Raw genomic sequence first — 22,906 nt, forward strand, 5'->3', positions numbered from 1 at the left:
TAATATGCGTTGCCTCTCTGACCCTGGCCCACTAAATGTCTATAGCAACTTCCATGTTATCGTGACAACAAAACACCCCCAAGAATTTCCAAATTGCCCCTAAGGAGCCCTACCACCCCAACTGAGAACCACTGCTCTAAAGACTTGGGGAGGAAGGGATATTGTCTACCTTCTGCTCACCCTCTTTCTTCTACATTCCTGTACTATTTCAGCAGGGATGGAGGAGGGGGAACACTTCTTGGGGCAAGGTTGCAACTCCTTCATGTTGGATCCTACTGCTGACCCATCCCATTGGTTATATGCTTCGTGTGGTCAGGTAAAGTCCTTAACTGTTCCCACTGGGGAGGAACCCTTTCCTCAGCATCTTTTCCAGGCACAGAACAACTTCTGTGTGATTGGATTATTGTTTTGGGTCTACAGCCCTATCTCATCTCCATGCTACAGCCCCACTTCTGAGACCACCACACCCTGTTTCTCCTTGGTGGTCTTTTCATCACCCCAGGACTTTATAATTCAAAAGCAAATTGGAGACAAGACTGGGAAATCAGGTGTCAGTCTCTGCTTCTTACAGTCTTTAAAACAATTCCTTTGGGAGCCTCCTCTCATTACTCAAAGAGGAGGAAATTTTTGAGTACTGTCCTCCCACAACTCCTGACAGAGTACATAACACAATGTGCATAATTGCTTATTTGTATATATACTACAATGCAGAAATTTTAACTTCAAGTAAACAGGTGGAAATATAGGAATCTTTTAGTTATGAAATGCATTGTCAATTTCAGAATTGAACCAGAATTAATTTGTTCACTTCGGCTATCAATATTTCTTCTTATCTATAGGTGTAAGAGGGTAATTTGGGAAAGCATTTATGGAAGATATAAAAAGAACAGAATCTTCTAAAAATGGTCATCTTCCTGTAGTAGAAAATTGGGCAATTTGGTTAATGTCTCTTTTCTTCCTCAGTATGAAAGCCCAATTTTCTCATGTGTTCTCCATAATTCCTTATGTCTCACACAGTCTCTTTCTTAAGAGTTACTTTTAAAAACTCAATAAATGATTGCATGAATAAATGATTTTTATCTGTGATTGTATTGCTAGCAGGTAACTACCAAATTTCAAGCCCATTTCCACAAAATACAAACTCACATCTGTTCTGACCATAAGATACTTTCTCTCACAGAAAAAGGAAAAAAAAGTTTCCTTTATTAATGCAATTTTATTTAAATAAGTTTATTAAAACTTAATTTTAATTAATAATCAAATGTATTAGGGGCGCATGAGTTACTCACTCGGTTAAGTGTCTGACTCTTGATTTCAGCCCAGGTCATGATCTTACAGTTCATGAGTTTGAGCCCTGTGTAGGGCTCTGTGCTGACAGCATGGAGACTGCTTAGTGTTCTCTCTCTCTCTCTCTCTCTCTCTCTCTGCCCCCTCTCCTGCTCTATCTCTCTCTCAAAGTAAATAAACATTAAAAAAATCAAATGTCTTAAATTTTTTGAATAAAATAAATACAATTTCACTTTATTTTATTTTATTATTTTTTTCATTTTATTGTTTTAATTTACATCCAAATTAGTTAGCATATAGTGCAACAATGATTTCAGGAGTAGATTCCCTAATGCCCCTTACCCATTTAGCCCTTCCCCGTTCCCAAACCCCTCCAGCGACCCTCTGTTTGTTCTCCATATTTAAGAGTCTCTTATGTTTTGTCCCCCTCCCTGTTTTTATATTATTTTTGTTTCCCTTCCCTTATGTTCATATGTTTTGTCTCTTAAAGTCCTCATATGAGTGAAGTCATATGATACTTGTCTTTCTCTGACTGACTAATTTTGCTTAGCACAATACCCTCCAGTTCCATCCATGTAGTTGCAAATGGCAAGATTTCATTCTTTTTGATTGCCGAGTAACACTCCATTGTGTGTGTGTGTGTGTGTGTGTATATATATATATATATGTGTGTATATATATATACCATTATATATATATATATATATACACCATATCTTCTTTATCCATTCATCCATCGATGGACATTTGAGCTCTTTCCATACTTTGGCTATTGTGAATAGTGCTGTTATAAACATCGGGATGCATAATAACATTTCACTTTAAAACAAAAGGATGAAGACCTAAACATCTAATACATGCTTTCCCTTTTAAAAATATATCTTACAATGCCAAGTATTGTTAGTGATCAATTAACACTAGATTTCTCCTAATGACAAATGTACAGCTTTTTAGTTTGTGTCAGAATAAGGCTGTGTCACAAGAGGTGTCAGAGACACATATGAAAAAGCAAGCTAATTGGTTCTTCCGGAATCTTTTATCGAACAAATAAGACTGCTTTCAGCAAAACAGTGTTCTTCTAAGTGAGTGAGTGAGTGAGTGAGTGTGTGTGTGTGTGATCAAAAGGCAAAAAATATTTGATTAAATGTTATGACTACATTCAGAGTTTCTTCATCTATATATTTCTAAAATAATATTAAAAGCAGTTTTAGTTACGGGGAAGTAAGAGGCTCTTTATAAAGGCCATACTTTGTCAAACTTGGCTCCATTTGGCTTTCCCACACAGTAGATGTAAATGTCTGACAATTTACTAGTGGAGTGGCTGTAAGGGTGGGGTGAGGGGGTTAGGATCTTTTCACCTGCTCTCTACTTACAAGTCAGATATAAGTCATAGAAAGAAGACCAGATACTCTCAGTTTCCCATATCCTATTAAAAAAGGCAGCCATCCTCATCAAGGGGGTCAGGCAGTGGGAACAGTAACACTAAGGTGCAAAAAATAGGGGACTCATTGTTTGTGGAGAATTTAAAAATAATAATAAAACTCACTGAGGGTTGTCTACTCTTTATTATCACCATGCACCATCCCAGGGATGAAATACTCTCCTTGCCTGTTGGGCCAGATGACCCCCCACCCCCACCCCTTTAGTATACACACTTAAAGGAAACTTGTTTCCTAGAATACTAACAGCCTTACAGACATCATATGTGTTCCAATTGGAACTATCCAGAAGGCTTCCTCTGAAAGTGAAAACTCAGTGATTTAAAAAAATACTGGGCTGGGGAAGGAGCAGTAGTAATGAGACTCTGCTGAAGTTCTGAGCCAAGGAGAAAGATAAACATATTCTTCCTTTGTTTTCCAGTCATCGCTTAGAGTCCCCGTACTGGTTGGGGCCTACTGTGAAATGACTGCGATCATCTCCTTACTGGTCTCTTTATCCTTGACCATGTTCACTTTGACACATTTCATACCCTCCTCAAGATGTACCTTTAGGAAGTGCTTCTCTGGCTCTAGCCCTCATGTGCTCAAAATTTTTCAGAGTCTGATTCTCACTGTGGAGTTAAATTCCTAGAGGTATCTAATTCATGTTTTTAACTCCCACAGGACTTAGTTCATGGCACTGAATGGAGTAGTCACTTACTATTTGCTGCCCGAATGATTTACAAATTCAGCCAGTAAATCTGCAAAGTTTCTTTACATGATTGCCCTATAATAAGGCATGCTCCATTAATTTGCATCATTTATTCAACACATATGTATTGATCATCTATTTTGAGTTAGGTTGGCATTTTGCTGTGAATAATTTCCATATCAAATCTGGTTTTCTTTGAGCAATTTCTAGATGCAGAGATTTTTTTTTTGACATAAGAAACAGGAAGACAAAAACCAAATGTCTCTTAAGATCTGTAAGATACATAAATCAAGTCTCTTTTTTAGGCCTCAAATCTATCATCACTCATTTTGAAAGAGGGCAGTACATGGGTCGTACTCTGTGTTAGCCTATGAGCTGCTAAGTTGATGTGAAACTCAGTATTTAAGATCTGGCCAATTGAAGACAATTAAGGTTAAATAAAGTCAGAAAAAAATTAGAAGTCAGCTATTATTTTCATGTGTTTTTGCAAATTCGCAGATGATGATTTACCAATAATTAGATATTTAGCCACAGTTAAGATTTGTGTTTGTAAACGTGTGCGTTTGTGTAAGAGTGTTGTGTGTGTGAGCTCAATATGTGTGTGTGTGTGTGCGCTATATGTATTTTGTGATCTCAGATAAGAATGTAGAAGGAAGGATACAGGAGGTGTGACAAACTCATGGGAGGAAGCACTAGAACCATCGGTAACTACACATATGTTATTCCCCTTCCTTCCTCACCAGTGCTGTTGACTTTGTGATCAGAGGTCTGACAGCTCTCTTATGTAAAGTTTGCCATCCAGTTGTATGAAGGCACCATCCTTTAAGTAAAAACTGAAGGGACACTCAGAATTCTTGCAGCAGCTCTGCCTTAGAAGAAATACAGGCATTTTGTGTGCAACCTCTGGGAGCTGTCTTTCTGGAACAACTCTTGGATTTACTTCAGACGAATGTGCACCTGAACGCACAGGTGCAAACCACGTGTCGGTGCCTCTGCAACTAGGCCTGATAATGCCCAGCTACTTTGAGGCGGGAATTTCGAAAAGAGCCTCAGCTCAAGGCAGATCAACTCAAATGATCAAGCGAACAAAACACTGTGCTCTATCAATTCGTTTGTTTGGGACTCTCAAAAAAAGGGATCGCGTGGTCAATAGGAAATTCCAACTTCATCGAGGTGTCTGCGAAACTGACCACCTAAACTGGTGCTTGCTTCCTGAAGTCACGATCTTGATTGCCTTGCTTCATTTCCTCCATAGCAGTATCTCCATCTGATACCCTATTATGTGCCCATTTGTTTATGTGGCCTCCCGCCTCTTCTTTTTATAGTAGTATGTCAGTCCCCCCAGGATGGGAAAGTTAACTGATGTTTTCTCCATTGTATCTCAGATCTGGGACAGTGCCTGGCTCAGAGTAGGCTTTCATCAATAGTTGTTGAATGAACACATAAAGGAATGAATGAAATAATGAATTAACATGACATTAACATTCTTAACTGCATTTTATTTGTCTCTGCCCCTCCTCACTTTTTGCCTTTAGTAAGAGTTGCTTGATGACTGACTCTGAACATATCAGAGAATTCACAGATTCCTTGATTCTTGAAAAATAATATATGAAAAAACAAGCACATATCCATAAATTATATGCCTAAAGAGCCTCTCTTAACAGGAAATAAGAGATTCTCTGACATTCTTACAAAGTGGGCCAAATGAGCTTATAAGTAATTCCTGAGATAATTGACAAAGGGTCAGTTTACAGGCGCACGCCTGAGGCTTGGTCAGATTGCCATCTCTGTGTGGTCTGGCCTCCTGCAATGTCACAGACAATCTGTCTGTCATCACAGAGCAGGTGGCCAGGCAGGACTGTGGGTGTGGATATGGTGACATGTCAGTTGCTAACCAGGGCCTGCACTATAGCTACAAGGAGATGATTGCTATTGAGTTGCAATTTGCACTGGACAGGGGCCAAAGAGTTTACTTTACCCTAGAACCAAAGCCCATCTTCTGTCCACACAGGCCAGTCCTTTACAGGGGACAATATGTGCTTTATTAATTCATCTACCATATACCCAAACTGCTCTAGATGCTGGGGATTGAGTGTTCAACAAAACAGAAAGAGGCCACGCAGCCAATGGATTCAGTTTTCTTGATCATCTCTTCTAATCTGCTTGTATATTTTTGTCAGGTCAATTACAAAACTCACTTATGCCCCTTGGAGATGTAAAAGGCCCCCAAACATTTGCAAGCTCTCTTAAGTTTCCAAGAAGAGTCCCTATTTTTATATCCTGTTAAATACCAATGTTTGATGGAATAGCAGACTACAAGCATCATTGTGGCAGATGTAAAGGGATTTTTTGTTTCACTTGTCCTTACCACTAATTACCTATTTGATCTTAGGCCAGTGGTTCTCAGCTCTGGCTGAAACTTAGAACCACTCAGGAACTTAAAACATTTCCAGGGCCTATATTCCACTTCCAACCAATAAGAACAGAAACTCCAAGAGTGGGTCTGAGCTTAAGTATACTTAATGGATACTTACGCGTAGCCGGGGTTGGGTAAATCTGTTTGAACTATCTCAGTCTGTAAAATGAGGGTAATCATAACTCCCTCATTGGTTCCTAAGGATTCCATAAACACAAGTTAGGTTGTATATGGCAAATGATTTCAATAGCTACACAAATGACATTTATTTTGGTATACACTCTCAAAAAATGTTAAGCAAATCCAAAGACGGTTAAGCTTTTTGAGTGACAGGATAAGATTTTAAAAGAAAAGGAAAATAGAACGTAGCTTTGGAACTTTTCTTGCTCATGATTGCTAGACTCTAGGCCACACTAGAAAAGATTCTGAACTTTTAGAGACAAAGGCATATAGTTTCATTATTTCCAGATACTTCTGGTGGTAGCAGAATTGGCATCTTAAAAACCATGGATGAAGACATCCATAAGTTCAGTCTATGTCCTTCTTAGGTATCTTTGCTGTCACCATTTTCAAGGGCTACTGTCTGGACACTTTGGTAACTGCTAAAACATTGGTGGTTCTCAGAATATTCTGATCAGTGGCCAGCAATCGAAGATGCAGTAAGGGAGCTATATGTCATAGATGATGCTTTAGAAAAGAGATTTACTGAAAAAAGCTGAAGTGTAATCTCACAGGGACATTGCTTCGGAACTGGATTGATGAGATTGTGAGGAACAGCTTGCTGGTACAGAGTACCCTGGAGGCTTTGATCTTGAATCTCCGTTGGTAGAGAGTCCTTGAATCAACACTGAGGAAAGTTTGTGCAAACTTAGTGAAGAAGTTTATGTCCTGCAGGTTAAGTTCATCTGTTAATAAAATCGATGTGATAAGCAAAATTTTCATTGTAGTGGAATTTGTTTAAAATGACTCTATTGGAGGGGCGCCTGGGTGGCTCAGTCGGTTGAGTGTCCGACTTCAGCTCAGGTCACGATCTCGCGGTCCGTGAGTTCGAGCCCCGCGTCGGGCTCTGGGCTGATGGCTCAGAGCCTGGAGCCTGCTTCCGATTCTGTGTCTCCCTCTCTCTCTGCCCCTCCCCCGTTCATGCTCTGTCTCTCTCTGTCTCAAAAATAAATAAACGTTAAAAAAATTAAAAAAAATAAAATGACTCTATTGGAAATCATACCCTCAGATTATCACAGAGATGGGATCAAGTTAATACCCAGACCTAAAGGAAAAGAAATACTGTGATCCAGTAAGAATGCTGTTTTGTTTTGGAAAGCAAATTAGTGCCCAGAGACGGAGTTTGTTTTGCCAGAAATTTCTTTGAAGCAGATTCACTGCAGGAATGTCACAAGTCAATAGCATACAGGATGCCTCTTAATAAAGAACAACATGCCTCCAATGAAGAAATAATACACTCCAAATCGATGATTGATTAATCACACTGTTGTTCCAGGCAAGAGGAAAGGAAAGGAATAAAGTCCACATTCACTGCAGTTGTACCTTTATAGGAGTTGGCACCTGGGAGAGATGGGTTAGCCCACTGCAAGCTGATGTCCAGCTGTCAGTGCAAAAGTAAAAGTTCCCTGTTGCTAGACCACGTTGCTAGGGAACGGTAGTTCTGGTGTTGATGGGCAAGATGATCTTTGCAAGGGCTGCTGGATGGTTTTCATCACTGCCAGTAAGAATCGCCTTTACCAAGGCGGGAGCTAATGCCCCAAGGTCTTTGGAGAGCTATTTTAGGTGAACAAGGAGTCGCCTTGCCCAGACCGAACACTCTCAGATAGTCCTTACAAACTCTCCGGTGTTTATAGTCTAAATGCCCATTTGCCTTAGTTGTTTTTTGTATGTTTTTATCCAGAAGCCTCATGGGGGCCCTCAGCAGCTGAGCTGCTGAGTTCTTATTGGTGAGAAGAGATGAGATGATGATATCCTGACACAATTTCCTTCATTCTTGTATCAGAACAACTTTACTTCTAAAAGCAACTTTTTTTTTTTTTTGGTCTTTGTCATAAACAAGTGGATTTGAAATCGTGTCAAACCAATATAAAAAATGTGGTGCCCCTTTTATCCAACATATAACTACACTCTGTACTTCAGACAAAATTGGAAAGTACACAACAGCTTCTTTCATTACAGTGAATGAAAGTACTCTTATACTGTAGAGCATCCGTCTTCCTGGATTTATTTATTGTATAGAATTCTGGATAGTACAAATGATAGTGTGATCATTATTGATAATGAGATGGCCTGATTATGTAGAACCCAATTATATAGACACTTTTTTTCTTACTTTATGAATATCATTTTTATGGAACTTTACCAATAATAGTATAACATCGGCATCGTTTATTAAATAATTACTACGATCAGGAACTATGTCAAGCATATTATATATACTTCATCCTTCCTATGGCTCCTTTAAAGATATTTTTACCATCTAGATTTTCCAGGCAAAGATACTGTGACTTGGAGAGGATAAAGAACTTCTGCAAGATTACACAGCCAGTGATGAGATTCAAACCCAGATATTCTGACTCCAAATCCTTAACTCTTAACCGGTTTCTGTTCTTTACTGATCCACTAATTGCTCTGGCTAATGATTCTGCCATGGAGTTACTCACGGTCACCTTATCATTGGTAAAACTGTGGGACACTGACTAGGTAAAATCCTTAATGTAATAAGGTGCAGAAATGGAGAACAAAAGTGCCAGGATTTGGTCCAAGCCCAATCCTTGACTATAAATTGCTCAAATGTGGAAGTGCAGGTCCCTGATCCAAACACTGTGAGCCGTTCAGAGGAAGTAGGCGATCTGCCAGTGAAGGAATTATGGGTTATAAGTTTGAGTCTACTGGGGAGGTTGCTCCCACCCAGCAGCAGGGTCCACTTACTGGATGGAATTCACAGGGTGGTGCTTAACTAGTCAAAACAAAACAGAGAAGTAAAAGTTTACTTGCAGGAACAAGATCCCAGTGAGGAGGAACGATAGCACTTAGAAGTCAACAAAAAGTCCCTGCAGTCATCCCTGAATCAAAGCCCTGTTTCCAAAGGAAACCCAAAGCACATATGTTGCCAGTGGTCCACCTGAAGTTCCTAGATGTGGGAGAGTGGCCAAGGCTAAGCTCTGCTTGCTGATTAGGCTCGGGAGACTATACTATTTGTTTCTTACGTAGAAATCGGTATCAGACTAAGCCCAAGAATGAGCAGGTAGTTGAGTGTGAAGGCCGGCACAATAGGAAACGAGGTGGGGAATGACTAGCTCCAAATTCACGCCCTGGAGAAGACCCAAGACTAGAAAAATAACAATGGTACCTCTGACCTAAGTGATTCAAAGTAAAAATGAAAGATATTACAATTTGTTTACTTTTTTATACTTGTGTACTTGTATATAACTCATGTACTTGTTTTCCTTATGAGGAAAGATTATTGAGGGTTCTAGTAAAATATTAAACATTAAAAACAAATTTTGGGGGCGCCTGGGTGGCTCCATCGGTTAAGTGTCCGACTTCGGCTCAGGTCATGATCTCGCGGTTTGTGAGTTCGAGCCCCGCGTTGGGCTGACAGCTCAGAGCCTGAAGCCTGCTTCCGATTCTGTGTCTCACCGTCTCTCAACCCCTCCCTTGCTCCTGCTCTGTCTCTCTCTGTCTCTCAATAATAAATACGTGTTAAAAAAAATTAAAAAACAAATTTTGGTAGCCCTGATCATATGTCCAATTTCTCTGTAGACTGGATGAAAAAATAGGGCCTATTCACATTTATACTTGGTCTGAGAATAAGTTTGCTAAAAGATCTCCTGAAGGTTGGAAGGGAATTGGTTCATGAAAATCAGAACCATCTTGAGAATATATCAAATCTTAGTGATTTCCCTGTGGAGTCCCCAGACAGTCATACCATACTGCTTTGGATACATAACATTAGCAATCCATAACCAAGCTCAATGAAAAGAATGGAAATCCATATTCAAGATTACAATTAAGAAATACTATTGGCATTGGAATGTAAATCACCACCTTCCTACATACAATAGTTCTTTCCAAAGCCACAGCCTGCAGAAACCACTCAATTTCCTTACCTTAAGCCTTGTGCCAGTGATGTAGCCTTTGATAATTCTTGCAATAAAAATCCAGTCATGTATGACATTTTGGAGGGAGCAAAAGGTTTGATTTGCCTTCGGGCCCTGGAACCCCTGTAAAGATGCCTTTAATGAGAAATAAAAGGCAAAAAAAAAATAAATAAAAAATAAGAAGAAGAAGAATAAAAAAATTCAGTATTCAGAAATGGGGCCAAATCAAAAAAGGGTGCCAAATCACTGGGTACTAGGCTGCCTTTTAATGGCGTTAGGTAAAGAGAGGACCTTAATGTAGAGTTTTTTCTCCCCAAAATTCAGATTAACCTACTATGAGACTAGATTGGGAAAAAAAGACTAGATTGGGGGGAAAAAGTGTCCTTCAGTTAGCCTGGTCCTGTTTCCTGGGGGTGGAGTCTTTAGTTACATGCTTTGCTCTGTGTCATTTAGAAAGCAGCCGCTTTTCTCTCCAAGTCCCTTTCATTGAGTGTGAGCCAAACGTCTGCCTCTCACACTCCCTTGAAATCAGTACCCTAAGTAATTTTTGGCTAAGGACATACTCTTACAGAGAGGTAGTGACCTTCTGTGTCTCCCCACATGTCATTCTGTTTACACCCACTAGTCAGTGCAGTCTAACAAAAAGTCTGTGGAGAGTCAAGAACATTTTAACTTCTAGCAAGGCAAGGACACTGTTGCTTGGGGAGAATGGTTCCTGGGAACATACGAGACAAGAAGCTTGGTTTCCTCCGCGAAGCTGTGCACCCCTGACTGTTAGATCCATGCAGAACACCCTTGTTAATTAAATCACCATCCTCATTCAGGCGGTACCAACACCACTGGTAAGTTTTCTAGAAATGCAGATCCTAGGCCTGCATAAGAAACCGCAATCCCTAGGTTAGATTCAAATGCACATTCAAGGTTGAGGGCTAGTGGCCCGGAACAGTGGCTCTCAACCTCGGTTACTTGTAGGAATCAACCAGGGAATCTTAAAAAAAAAAAAAAAAAAAAAAGGAAAGAAAGAAAGAAAAAGGAAAAAATTACTGCTGCCTGGGTCCTACCCCCAGAGATTCCATGTTAATCAGTCTGGGGTGTGGCCTAAGCGCTGGGATTTTTAAAAGCTCCCCAGGAGATTCTGAAGTGCAGGCAGGGTTGAGAGCCACTGGCCTCATACTCAAGCTGTGGGGTTCCTGGAGTCAGATTCTCCTTTCCCCCGTGGCCTGGCTGCCACAGAACAGACAGTAAGTAGCGGGGAGAACCCTGCTAAGGACTGAACTTTCTCCCTGGTGCTCTTTTCCTCTCACCTTCTCCATACACCTGCCCCTTACCCCACCCCATCCCCAACCACCCAGACTACACCAGCGGTGGATGTCCACGGGGGCTTTAAACACACAAGCTTGGAGTCTCTCTTGAGAACTTCAACATCAGAGTCTGGAGATGCGACGCTGAAATCTGCATTTTTAACAAGCTTCCCAGGTGTGTCTGATGTGGGGCCAGGTTTGTGAACTCCACAGTGGGTCTAGCCTTTCATCCTGCCAAGTCATTAAGGATTTGTAAGGATGAATGAGCTGTCAAGAGAGCAAGGGCCTGGTGCAATGCTCCTTTATTAATTATGGCGAAGTGATGTATTGGCAATGATAATGCTTCTCTTGGAAAGGCCAATGAATGGTTCGTCGATTGCTGCATTAGATTTTTCTCAACTCAACCTTACCGCTCAGCTCTTACTCCTCTCTGTAGTTGAAAAGCTGCACGGCTTTCACGTTAAACAGCTTCTTGGTCTTCATTCCCAGGTGAGCTGCAATCTTTGAGAGAAACAGCCACACGGAGAATCCTTCAGAGATCTTGGCTGGGGACCACCTCTCCCCTCACCCCCATGTCCTTATCTGCTTGTGTCGGCAGCTTCTAGCCACGGTACTGCTGTGCACGTCTACCTACATGTAGGAAAAACACAATGAGGGGGTAAGAGAAAATCATTGATGCAACCCCACATCCCTTTGCTAAACGAGAGCTTCCTTCAGCACAAGGGATAGAAGGCGGAGGAAGAGAGATACATCTGGAGTAACAATTTCAGAGGTGAGAAATGGGCAGGCAAGTCGGGGTTAGGGTTCTGCCTTGCGGGGAGAGGCGAGGAAGGTTGAAAAGAAAAGTTGCAGCGCCCGTCTGCGCGTGTAATCGATGGGCTGGCTGCCCGAGAGAGCGCTAGCGCGCGGCCGGAACGCACTGCGGGGCCGAGGGCCGGGACCAAACCGAGAAACCTTGGCGGCGGCGGAGGCCGGGAGGGCTCCCCGCCCGCCCGGGGCGGCACCAACCCGCCGGCTCTTCCCCCGGGCGGTCCCCGAGGGCGCCGGGGCCCGGCGGGCCGCGGCGGGGCCGAGCGCGCGTGTGAGCGAGTGCGAGGCTGCGGGCGGCGGGCGGGCGAGTGTGCGCGGGAGGGAGGGAGGGAGGGGGAGCGCGCGCGCCGCCCGGGCCCCGGCCCTCCCAGCCTCCCGGCCTCCGCGCCTGCCTCCCGCCCGCGCGCACCGGCTGCCCGCAGCCGCCGCTCCCGCTCGCGCCGGCGCTGCACGGGAGCCTGCCCGCCGCCGCCCGCTTTGTGCTTCCCCCAGAAGATGGGAGCGACCTCTTCCCGGTCGGGAGCTATTTAAAAGGAGGGAGCGCGCCGCGTTGCCTGCTAGCGCCGCGGAACGGGGCAAGGATCGAGCCACACTCTCCCGAACCAGGTAGGCTCTTAAGATGGGCAGCCGAAGGGATGGGGTCAGCTACCGCCAACTCTTTTCCATTTCGTGCTCCTAAGGCTACACTTCCCTCCGTTTGGGCACAGGACCGGCTGCTGAATTGTGTGTGTGTGTGTGTATGTGTGTGTGCGCGCGTGCGTGTGCCCCTCCACGTTTTCTGGGGTGTCCGCGCTTCTCCGGGAGCGAAATTGCTCGGGCTGGTGCGTCTGGGCGTGAGTGTGCCTGCCTGCCAGCGCCGGCTGCCTGAGGAAGAAAGGGCTGCTAGGGAGGGATGCTGCACCCTGCGCGGCGCGGGGCTCGGAGGCTTCAGGGCGCGAAGAGCTAAGTCCGCCCGGAATGCTGCGCTGCTGGGCATCCAGGCGTCCCCACCCACCGGGCTCTGCTCCGAGGTCATCCCTCCTCCTGGTAATCCCTGGGGTCTTCCCCCAAGGCCACACTCGCGAGTCTCTTTTCCGGCAAGCTCTAGGTGTTCCTTCGCCACGGACTGCGGAGAGGAGGGAGTTGTGGCCAGGGCAGACGGAACAGGCAAGGGGGGATTGCAGCGGGGAGTGGGCTGAAGGGTCCCGGTCTCTGGACACCGTGCAGCGGTGTGCGGTGGGAATTGGGCGCGCACAGGCATCTTTCCCCCTCGAGATTCGAAGGGAACTTTGCAGCTGCATTATCTGCCTCTGGAGCTTTGCTGGCTCTTGGGGAAATGGTCTGTGTGCTGAGATGTGAGGATATCCTTCTTGGCTCCTCCTTAATGAAGAAGAGGGAGGTCTTATGGGTGGACGGTCGGCTAAAGAAACCAAATCTGCCCCGGCGATGCTTTTAAAAATACAGTATGTGTGCATCCTTGATTTTAAAAAATCCACCGCCCCCCCCTCCGCCCCCCCAGGATTCTGTTGACTATTTGATGAATGACTGGGGCTGGCAATTTGTATTTCCCTCTCCAGACAAAGTGGCAGTGGTTGGGTTGAAAGCAGAGTGATCAAATTTAACAAAGAATTTTTTTTTTTTTTTTTTTTTTTGAAGAGAGCTATAATAGTGCATGGTGTCCGCAGTCACTGGAAAGAAAGTCATGCTTTGCACTGGGTATGTTTAGCCACCCCCCCCTCCCCCCCTTAGCCTGGCTCCCTGGCTGGCGCTCTTTATCTCTCCTGCTAGTCAGCCACTAGTGGTTGTGACTATAACAATACAAACTTTGTCCTGCTGGAGGTGTAAAGACTAAAAAGAGAAAAAAGGATATCAGTAGGAGGTGTAGTGGAAGAAGCTTTTTAAAAAATGACAGATGTGGTAAAGACAGTACTGGCATCCAGATCATGGAGGAGCTGTGGAGTAGGTGGAGATTCTGATCAGATCTGGTTAAAGGCATCGCTTGAGTATCTCCAAATATGAGCAATTGAACACCCACAATCCAGCATCTGTGTGAAGATTTCCTAAGGGAAATGGGGAGCAACCAGGAGGGGATTCTGCAAGTATACCTCCCACCCACGCCCCACAAAACACACATACACACACACACGCACACGCGCACACACGCACACACACACACACACACACACACACACACACACACACGCCTGTTTTCTCTTTCTCTCTCAGAGCTACTCCTGCAGCAAGTCCAGAAAGGAGGGAGGAAAATGTGTCTAGATGTTTCATTCATTTCAGATCAGAAAACGAAACCAGAATAAGGGTGATTGCCTTTAGGTTCCTCTTTCAAATCCTGTGTTACTTGGATTTCGCTGGTATGGGTTTGCTAAACTTGCTTAACTGGGAGCTGAGGCTGGTGTGAAAGGAGGAAGGAAGGGAGAGCCAGTTCCATCTTTGGGGCCTTGTGAGTGAGAAGGTGGGGGAAGACCCACTTATTTCATCAAGAAGCAAGATGTGTTTTCTTGAGTGGTTTTCATTTTACAAATTCCACCTGCTTGAAGAATTCCATTTGATTCTAAGTGCTGTTTTGCTAAGATTTCTCCTGCCTACTAAAAAAAATGAGTCCTGCTTCCCTGCCCCCCCAAAATAGCTGTTGTCTTGTACGAAATATGGAATGTTAATTACTGGGGGGGGGGGGAATAAAGAACTGGACAGAGGTAGACCATCATTGACTGTTGAGCTGTGCAGGGGTTGCAGAGGATATAAGTATCCACGACAATCAGACTTCATTTACTCCGTCTTGAAAGCTTAACAGGGCTGGAAAAGGAGAGTAATGAATTAAAAGAATATGAAGGCTGTGCTTTATATCTATCTGTCTGTCGGTCTGTATGTCTATCCGTCTACTTACTTACTTGTCTATACATCTATCTTTCTATCTATCATTACTATTTAATGGTTTCTGCTAGATCATTTTGGATTAAGAGTAGGGGCTAGATAACCATTTTGTTGACCATAAAGGGGAAGAGAGGTGATATAGCAATAGCAGTGTTTGAACTCCAAATAAAATTACAAAAGGAAGATGAAGTATAGTCAGGACTAGTTGCAGGAATCACATTAATTGTTCTTTCAAGCTTATGATGTTTCAGAAAAAAAAAAAATTCCAAGAGAGCTTCAGCATTTTGTTAGCAAGCTATATTTAACATGTTTTTTATCAGACAAAAATAGACTTTTATTTATCTTGCAAAGTAAACGCATGGCTTCTTCCCTCTCAGTATTTAATCTGTTTCTTTGAAAAAAATAAATGAGGATGAAAGCTCTGCAGACCCAATAAAGTTGCATTCCTGCTTTAAAGCAAGTTAAAGCATCCATTTAGGTCATGGATGTGTTTCTCCCAAAGTAAGTGCATTTTAGGACTTTGCCATATGATTTTCATGTTGCAATTCAGTGAGAGGAGCCCTTTCTGCCTGATGCCTTCAGGTAGAGGGAGCACAGCTTGGAGGTTAAGAAGCAAGCTGTCTGCCCCACCAGCATGGAAACGAACAAGATCCCAGTTGAATTAGAAATTAAATCTGGAAAAAGAAACACATGAGTAAAAGAGGATGGTAGCGTACATATCTTGCATGCTTTATATTTTTTTCAGTGTGAATGAATGTTGCTTTTAACCAAAAATTGTTAAGTTGTTGCTTTGCATTTGCAGAGAATTTAGGCATCAAAACGTGGCAATCTCTCTTCTTTCTGCTCCTTTCGACCCCCCGCCCCCCGCCCTTTTTTCTTGTAAGGGATAGATGTCTCTTGCCAGAACATCTTCCAGTATTGTCCATACCTTATAGTTAGACCCCTCATCATAACCTCTACCAAATAGTCTCCCATCTGATCAAATTCTCCTGCTCCCTCTTGTGGCAAATATTCTCCCTGACTTTCCCCAGATTTCAGAATCGCAACTACCATCCCTCAAGGCCCGTTAGCTGCCTATCACTTACTTGGGTTCTAATCTCAGTAATATTTGTGGCTGACCAAGACAGTGGGCTGCTGAACTAGGCATTTCCAGTTTTCTCTCTGAACAAAGGGCAATCTACCCCCTGGAGACATACTTGAAATTTAGTGAAAGTACATGGCAGATGCTTTCTGACCCATTGGGATGGAGTAGATTCTGGAAATGTGAGTTTTCACAGTCAGCTTTTGAGATTTTGATTTGGACTCAGAGCTAGTCCGGTGGGGCCTCATTAAATACAGTGAGATTATTTTCCGTTTTCTTTCCTTCTCTTCCAAAAGATACCTCTTTCCCTGTGTGTCTGTGTCTGTGTCTCTCCATCTCTCCCTTTCCCTGCCTCCCTCCCTTCCCAGGCTCTCATACACACACACACACACACACACACACACATACACACACACACACCCCACAAAATATATTTTATATAACACATATTTTGCATGCTTAAACTGATCAATATTTAGGCTCTCAGTAAGGTTTGTAAATCAAACAATCCATTTTCTGAACTGGAGACTTCTAGGGTGAGCTACTCTCACTGGCATGTTTTCATCGAGAGCGGTTCAGAATACGAATGAGGAGACTGGGTGCCTTTTTCCAGTGTGTTGACTCAACTTGGAAGATGGTTGCTTGCAGCCCTTGCTGCCTCAAGTGTTTTGTGTGGGCTCTCCTGGCTGACAACTCTTATTGAACTCTAAGTGTTTTATTTCCACATCTGTGATCGTCCTTTGACCCGCCCCACCAGGAGAGTGTAGTATGTAAGGAGATAGACAAAGGTTGAAGAGAATCACCTTTTTCTCTTTACCTGAAACTTTGTAGCCCATTTCAGGAGGAGGGGGAGGACATATGGAAGGAGAAAAGTCCTGACTGGCAGCTCAAGTGAAGGAAATGTGTTTATGGTCAAGGGCAAGTACGTTGTAGGCAGCCGCCTATAAAGTGATTGGAGGGGGGCAAAACATCTTTGGGTTTGAAGCATTTATCCATCTGTAAACATAAGATCAGAAATTCTCGCTATGGGACCTTCATTTGAATTAAGTAATTCTATCTAGTAGATCCCTAATAAAACGCAAGGACATCACCCAGGAAAGAGCTACCGTTAATTCTTATAAACCATTGACGTCGGTGTATTCGTTAACTTGTATTGGTTTATCAGATCAGCTGACAGAAAAGTCCTGAAGGCCTGGATCACAGGAAGGTGAAGCAGAAGTGAAAGTAGTTTGAAATTGGGTTGGTGCCCAGTTTGTGCCCTCAGAGGCTCCTTCTGGTGGGGAAGTATGAGGGACCTGAGTGCCCTCAGAGGAAGTAGCGAGTAGCCAGACAGAGGCAAAGATATAAAAAATTTGATCCTTTCTTGAAAACTTAGCTTTTTAAATTCTTCTGAGAATGGGCACATTGTATCCCCCCGTGTGAAATGATATCCTGAAAATCTCAAATGGTTTCTACTATGTGTCATTTTAAAATATTCATACCAATAACCTACAAAATGCACATGCGATACCAATTCAGACAGATGGTTTCTTGCCTGTATAATATAGAGAGAAAAATAAATTCAAGTATTAGAATTCATCTTAATTTTTAAGAAGACAGAAAAAATAATCACTTTGTAGATGTCATTACATGTGAAGTCAGAATAATGAATAATCTCTTCATTGAATCGAACGTGAGATGAAAAGTCAGACAGGCAAGAGGGTGATTCAGCAATTTACTCCAACCCAACCATGATATTTATTGAGCACTCAGTGTATGCAAGGCATTGCACTGGGCTTTTCGGAGAATGCAGATGATGAAGAGGAGTTATTTGACATTTGCTCAGTGCCCACTGCATGCCCAAGGCCAATCTAAGCACCCTGTGTATGTTTTCTCACGTAATGCTCATAAGTGCCCTGCAAGAAAGCGTCGTTCCCCCAATTTAAAGATGAGACCCTGGCTCAGTTAAATAACTTATCCAAGAGCTAGTAGGTGACAGTACCAGTTTTTGACGTTGTTCAAGAGCCCTGCTCTTTGTACCATGTTTTCTATTCTTAGGGATGTTGTGGTCTAGGGTACCTAAATGCTGGGCCAAATAAGAACTATTGCTATGATTGTCTAATGAGCAAAATTCTATAGAGTTGAAAGGAAGAAGAGAATATTGGAAAAGGCTTCCTGGAAGAAGAGGCATTTTAGTTCATTTTCAAAGAGTGAAAAGGACTTCTAAAATAAATAAAGCCTAGCTATTTTTGAAACCTGTAAACCAGTCCCTGCTAATTTATAGCAAGGACAACCCTGCGGCGATGTTCGGGCCATTTCCAGGCTTTTGAAATCAGCTGTGTGTCTAGTCAGAACCAGGCATGGAACAGGGGATCTGGAACAAATGATAGCATAGGCCACTGTATCCATGTATTTTACAAGTAAACCCCAAATTCAGGATGAATTTCCAGCATGACCTTTAAGGAAAGAAGCTGTAACAGTTCGAGAGGTCAGACAAGGGACAGACCACCTGCCAATCTGTTCCTCCCTGAAATTTGATGGTCAGGCTTTCTGGGCCATTACAGGTGGTTTTTCTTTCTTTCTTTGGCACTGAATGGCTCTGGTGCTTTCTCCCTTGAGCTTCTTGAACTTGTCCACCTCCTCACTTCTGCTTCTCCTTAAAACATAAGGCCCAGGGCCCACTGTGGCTCTGCTCTGCTCGATGTATAGCATCCAGTCCTAACAGCAAGTTTAGAGAATCAGACTGCTTACCCTACCCGCAGACCTCAACTTCCTGCGTAGACTGGGGCAGAGTCCCCAGAGGGAGTGGCATCGGGCAGGGGCAAAAGGATAGAGTTTGGAGAGGTGCTAAGTCATATATCGAATGTCTCTCAGAAGTTCCAAGTCGCTCTTCCAAAATAATCTACCTGCCAAATGCTGGAGGATGTGAGCTCCCTAGAGCTGACATGTGTGAGCTGGGACTGGGCAGAGTTGCTGGCTCTTTTTCCCCCAGACTCCTCGCTGCCTCTCTTCTCCTGGCCATGCACCTGTCAGTGGCCCCTTTGAAGAGCTGCTCCTTATCTGTGCTCTTGCTGCTTTGCACCACAGCTAGCTCTGGAAGAAACGGCAGAGATCAAATAAGCAAATGAAACAAATAAGCAAATGAAGGCCATAGGAAAGTGCATGACTTTTCAGAGTGAAGTAGGAAACAGTTGAATTCAGTAGGGCTCTGAGGTCATTTCAACAAAGTCCCATCTTCCTTTTCTTCTCTGATAATATAGAAGGCCTCCAGAAATGTATCTGTGTTTTCTGGCCTCAGGAGTGTCCGGATGTCTATTAATGATTCCCCAAGGTGGAAAGGGAACTATGACTTTTGCTTCTAGACTGAGGGTATTGACTAATAAAATGAAGGGCCCTAGAGTACTCAGACTAAAGTTCGCTGAAGTCAAGAGACATATCACGATAGTCATAATATTGATGTGTATTCAGCAAAAGGGATAGTTAGCATCATGCCAGTTTGCTTCCCTCTGCCTCATTTTCCTCATCTATTAAATGAGAATGATAATAGTAAAAGGCCATGTGGGTTTTTCTGTGAGGAATAATACATTAATAATTGTGAAACATTTGGACTGGTTTCTGGCACGTGAGCGCTCAATAAGAATTTGTTCTTATTCCTTGAGATGAATGGTGAGTCTCTGTCCCTGCCTGTATGCTTTTATATGAACAGGGTAATTATGGGAGGTCGCCATGGAAAGGAGGAAGGTAAGGACACACAGAATGACATACACCAGAGGTCACAAAACTGTTTTCCAAGGGGCCACATAGTAAACATTTTTGGCTCTGTGGACCATAGGGTTGTCACAATTAGTCAACACTGCTGTTGTAGCAGGAAAGCAGCCATTGACGATACACAAATGAATGGTCATGCTGTGTGCCACAAAACATTATTTAGTGACACTGAAATTTGAACGTCATATAATTTTCACATGAAAAAACATTTTTTCATTGTTCCAATTATTTACGAAGGTAAAAAAATTAACAAAATGAGCCTTATAAAATTAGGTGACAGGCTACATTCGACCTGATGGCCATAGTTTGGCAACTCCTGACATACAGCTAGATTGTGAGAGACCCAAAGGCAATATTAGTGAGCCAGAAGAATCCTAGCGTTTGGGGTTGGGATCGCACAAAGAGAGGTGGCCTAGAGCCTAGCATCCAAGACCTCGTGGTAGAGCCTAACCCTGGCAAGTCTGAGATGTGTGGCTTTGGAAAGGTCTTTTAAGTTACCATGGCCTGAGTTTTCATGTTGGGAAAAGGGAGTAGAGGCAAATTAGTTAGGCTTTCAGGGGACTTCCTAGCAATAAAAGCAGTTTTATGAAGGGAGATTGTACATTTAAGATGGATCATGGAGGGCTGGTGGAAAAGCATGAGAAGGGAAAACTGTGCACGTTTGGGTAATTTTTATTTAGTAGCTCAGTTGATTACCGGGAACAGAAATCCTGGGAAGATAGACATGTGCTGTATTGTGAATGTTGACCATGGACACCAAAGGGAGGGATTAGGATATTGTAACTTCATATTGTTAGCAAAATTCCCCAGTTTTACAGATCAGGCCGAGAAGGGGAAAATGACTTGTCCAAGGCCACAGGACTGATCCTTGAGATCAGCAGTCATTGGCCCCCAGACTGATGACCCTTCCGTCTACCTCATTGTCCCTAATGAGGAAAGAAATTAATTGTGATTACATGATTGTGACCTCAGAGGGGCAAGTCTCAAAAAAATTGCAGAAGCCACTTTCAGTATTTTCTAAATGTGAAAGCATCCCCCAGCATATCTAAGAAGGTAGGTCTGTCAGTAACCAACCCCATTCCAGAGAAGGTGAACTGCAAAAAGTTTGACCTAAGACCTTGTACTCCAACAATCTTTTGCCTAGGTTCCTGCTGACTATCTTAATTTTCAGCTCACATGTTATTTCTTCAGCAAAGCCTTCCCTAGCAGGTCTGATCCTCTATGACTTACCCTTGCAGGACTGCGTGTTGCCTTTACAACATTTATCAGAGTTAACAATTGTTTCTTTTTGAAATAATTTAAAATAACATCTGTCATCTGTCTTCCCAGCTACATAATATATTCCAGGAGGAGAGAGAGTGTATCTGTTTACCTCATGATTTTAGCCCCAGTGCCTCTCCCATTCCAGACAGGTAATAGACATTCAGAGTTTGTTGAATGAGTGAGTGAATGTTCTCTCGTAAGTCGTTGATACTGATGAAAATAATCCTTGCTTAAAAGGCGTAAGTTACTATCTTCACTTGCTAATTAAATGATTAAATGATTGGCATTTCTTCCTCCACTGACTTTTTTTCTCAACTCTTTTCCACTGGCTCCTCTCCAATCCCGGCCTATCACAAAAAGACCATAACATAATCGTCTGGGCATAGTTACATAACATTAAAACCATAACACTTTAGCCAATATTTAAACACTTCTTCAAATATAGGTATATGGGATTGGTTTAAAGGGCATATTCACTAGATGCTTTATCTAGTGGAGAAATTGTATGTTTCATAAACTGTGCTCAGGGATTTGTGTAAAAATTTCATGTTTTCCCATAAACTACTCAATTTATTCCTCTAAATATTAGAATTTGGCTAGTTCCTTGCTACCCTGCTTCCATTTAAAAAATCTATTTGTTGTATATACATGTGCATCTAGTTTTAGAGCCATGACATTAGGTATATTGTCAGAAACTTTAGAAAACGGTAGCATAGAATATTGACGAAGGGTCACCATTACACGAGCATCTATCAACTTGAGTTTTTTAAAAGAATATTTCTTTTCCCTTCCTACTACTGCGTTTCTCAAGAACATCTTATTCTTTCAAGGACTGTGATTTGACACTATGCAGAAAAATTTAAAAGACTTACAAACTTCAAGTTGATAGGGTTCCATCTTCTGAAAAGCAATCTACTTGAAGATGAAGCTTAATGACTCAGGGAAAAAGCTGATGAAATTCACCAGCCTCTGCTCACATAACCAGCATTTTCCTTGTTAAAAAAGATTTAAAAAAAAAAAGGCATTCCGGGTGTTCCTATCACATAGCTTGAAATTGGATTCTGTATTAAATATCCCCAGTCCCAAGAGCCAACTAGAATGCACAAAGCGACTACAAAGATTTAGCCTTGAGTTGAAGTGAACAGAGGGGGTGGTGAAAAGCCCCACAAAGACCCTATAATTTAAAGAGCACAGCCTTCCTCAGCACCTAAAGCTTCAGGTTTGGGATTTATGTTTCTGCATATTGTCTCCTCTATTCAGGAACTGTGCATGGAACCTGGTTAGAAAGTCTGCAAACTCTTCCATTTATCCTGGGTTTTTGTCATGTGTTGATGTAATGTCCCAGCAGTCCTTAGCTGTTTCTATTTAAACAGGGCAGAACTAACCCTTGGCAAAATTATGAAGTAGGCATAAATGACTCCCAATGCTTTAATCTCTTTTGGGAGCCCCCGTGATCTCCTGTTAGCGTCCATTCTCCTCCACTGTCTTCTCTCCTACCTCCCGACCCCCCACCCTCCAACTGACCAAGGGGCTTCATATTTTGATGCCATCTGGAGTGCCAATCTATGGGAAGAACAGCCCTTCTGATGTATGATTTCACATCAACACCTTGCTGCTATTGCAGGAAACACTAATTCTCGTTTTTCAGTACTAGTCTCTGTCCAGTACTTTGTCTAAGTGCTCTGCTCTGCAGTCTGTGTTTGCTGAAGATACCCCATGCCAGTTCTACTCTCTACCCAGTTCTTCCCTTTAATCCAATGCCGCTGAGGGGTGTTGCCAAGACTGCCCATATCAAATCACCTGGGGTGCTTATTAAAGTTCGAATTTGGGTTTCCTCTTCAGAGATACTGTACATCGGATGCTTTTGTCATCCTTCCAATCCTGTCCTTTAAAAAAAATT

The 22,906-nt window shown here is 42.8% G+C and overlaps 2 protein-coding genes across 3 annotated transcripts in view; one reads left to right on the top strand and one right to left on the bottom strand.

Moving 5' to 3' along the window:
• Window positions 1-12,035: 12,035 nt before the first annotated feature.
• Window positions 12,036-13,287, bottom strand: LOC122237116 (translation initiation factor IF-2-like). The gene is made up of 2 exons (XM_042979851.1): window positions 12,821-13,287; window positions 12,036-12,660 (listed from the first exon to the last, which is right to left on the bottom strand). The coding sequence occupies exons 1-2, from the start codon at window positions 13,285-13,287 to the stop codon at window positions 12,036-12,038; spliced, it is 1,092 nt and encodes a 363-aa protein (XP_042835785.1).
• Window positions 12,530-22,906, top strand: part of SLC8A1 (solute carrier family 8 member A1) — a 325,838-nt gene continuing 315,461 nt past the window's right edge. For both annotated transcript variants that reach the window (XM_042982106.1, XM_015537636.2), the window contains exon 1: window positions 12,530-12,653. The gene's annotated coding sequence lies outside the window, so the exon portion shown is untranslated. The remainder of the gene's footprint in view (window positions 12,654-22,906) is intronic.

This window comes from Panthera tigris, chromosome A3 (genome assembly GCF_018350195.1).
Source record: "Panthera tigris isolate Pti1 chromosome A3, P.tigris_Pti1_mat1.1, whole genome shotgun sequence".
In the NCBI taxonomy this organism is placed as follows: domain Eukaryota; kingdom Metazoa; phylum Chordata; class Mammalia; order Carnivora; family Felidae; genus Panthera; species Panthera tigris.

Excerpts from the sequence above, each read along its gene's own strand:
- LOC122237116 (XM_042979851.1), bottom strand. The coding sequence starts at position 13,287 with ATGCCTGTGCGCGCCCAATTCCCACCGCACACCGCTGCACGGTGTCCA. Across the intron at positions 12,661-12,820 it reads GCGCGGACACCCCAGAAAAC|AGCCTACCTGGTTCGGGAGA; the intron begins GTGGAGGGGCAC and ends GCCCATCTTAAG.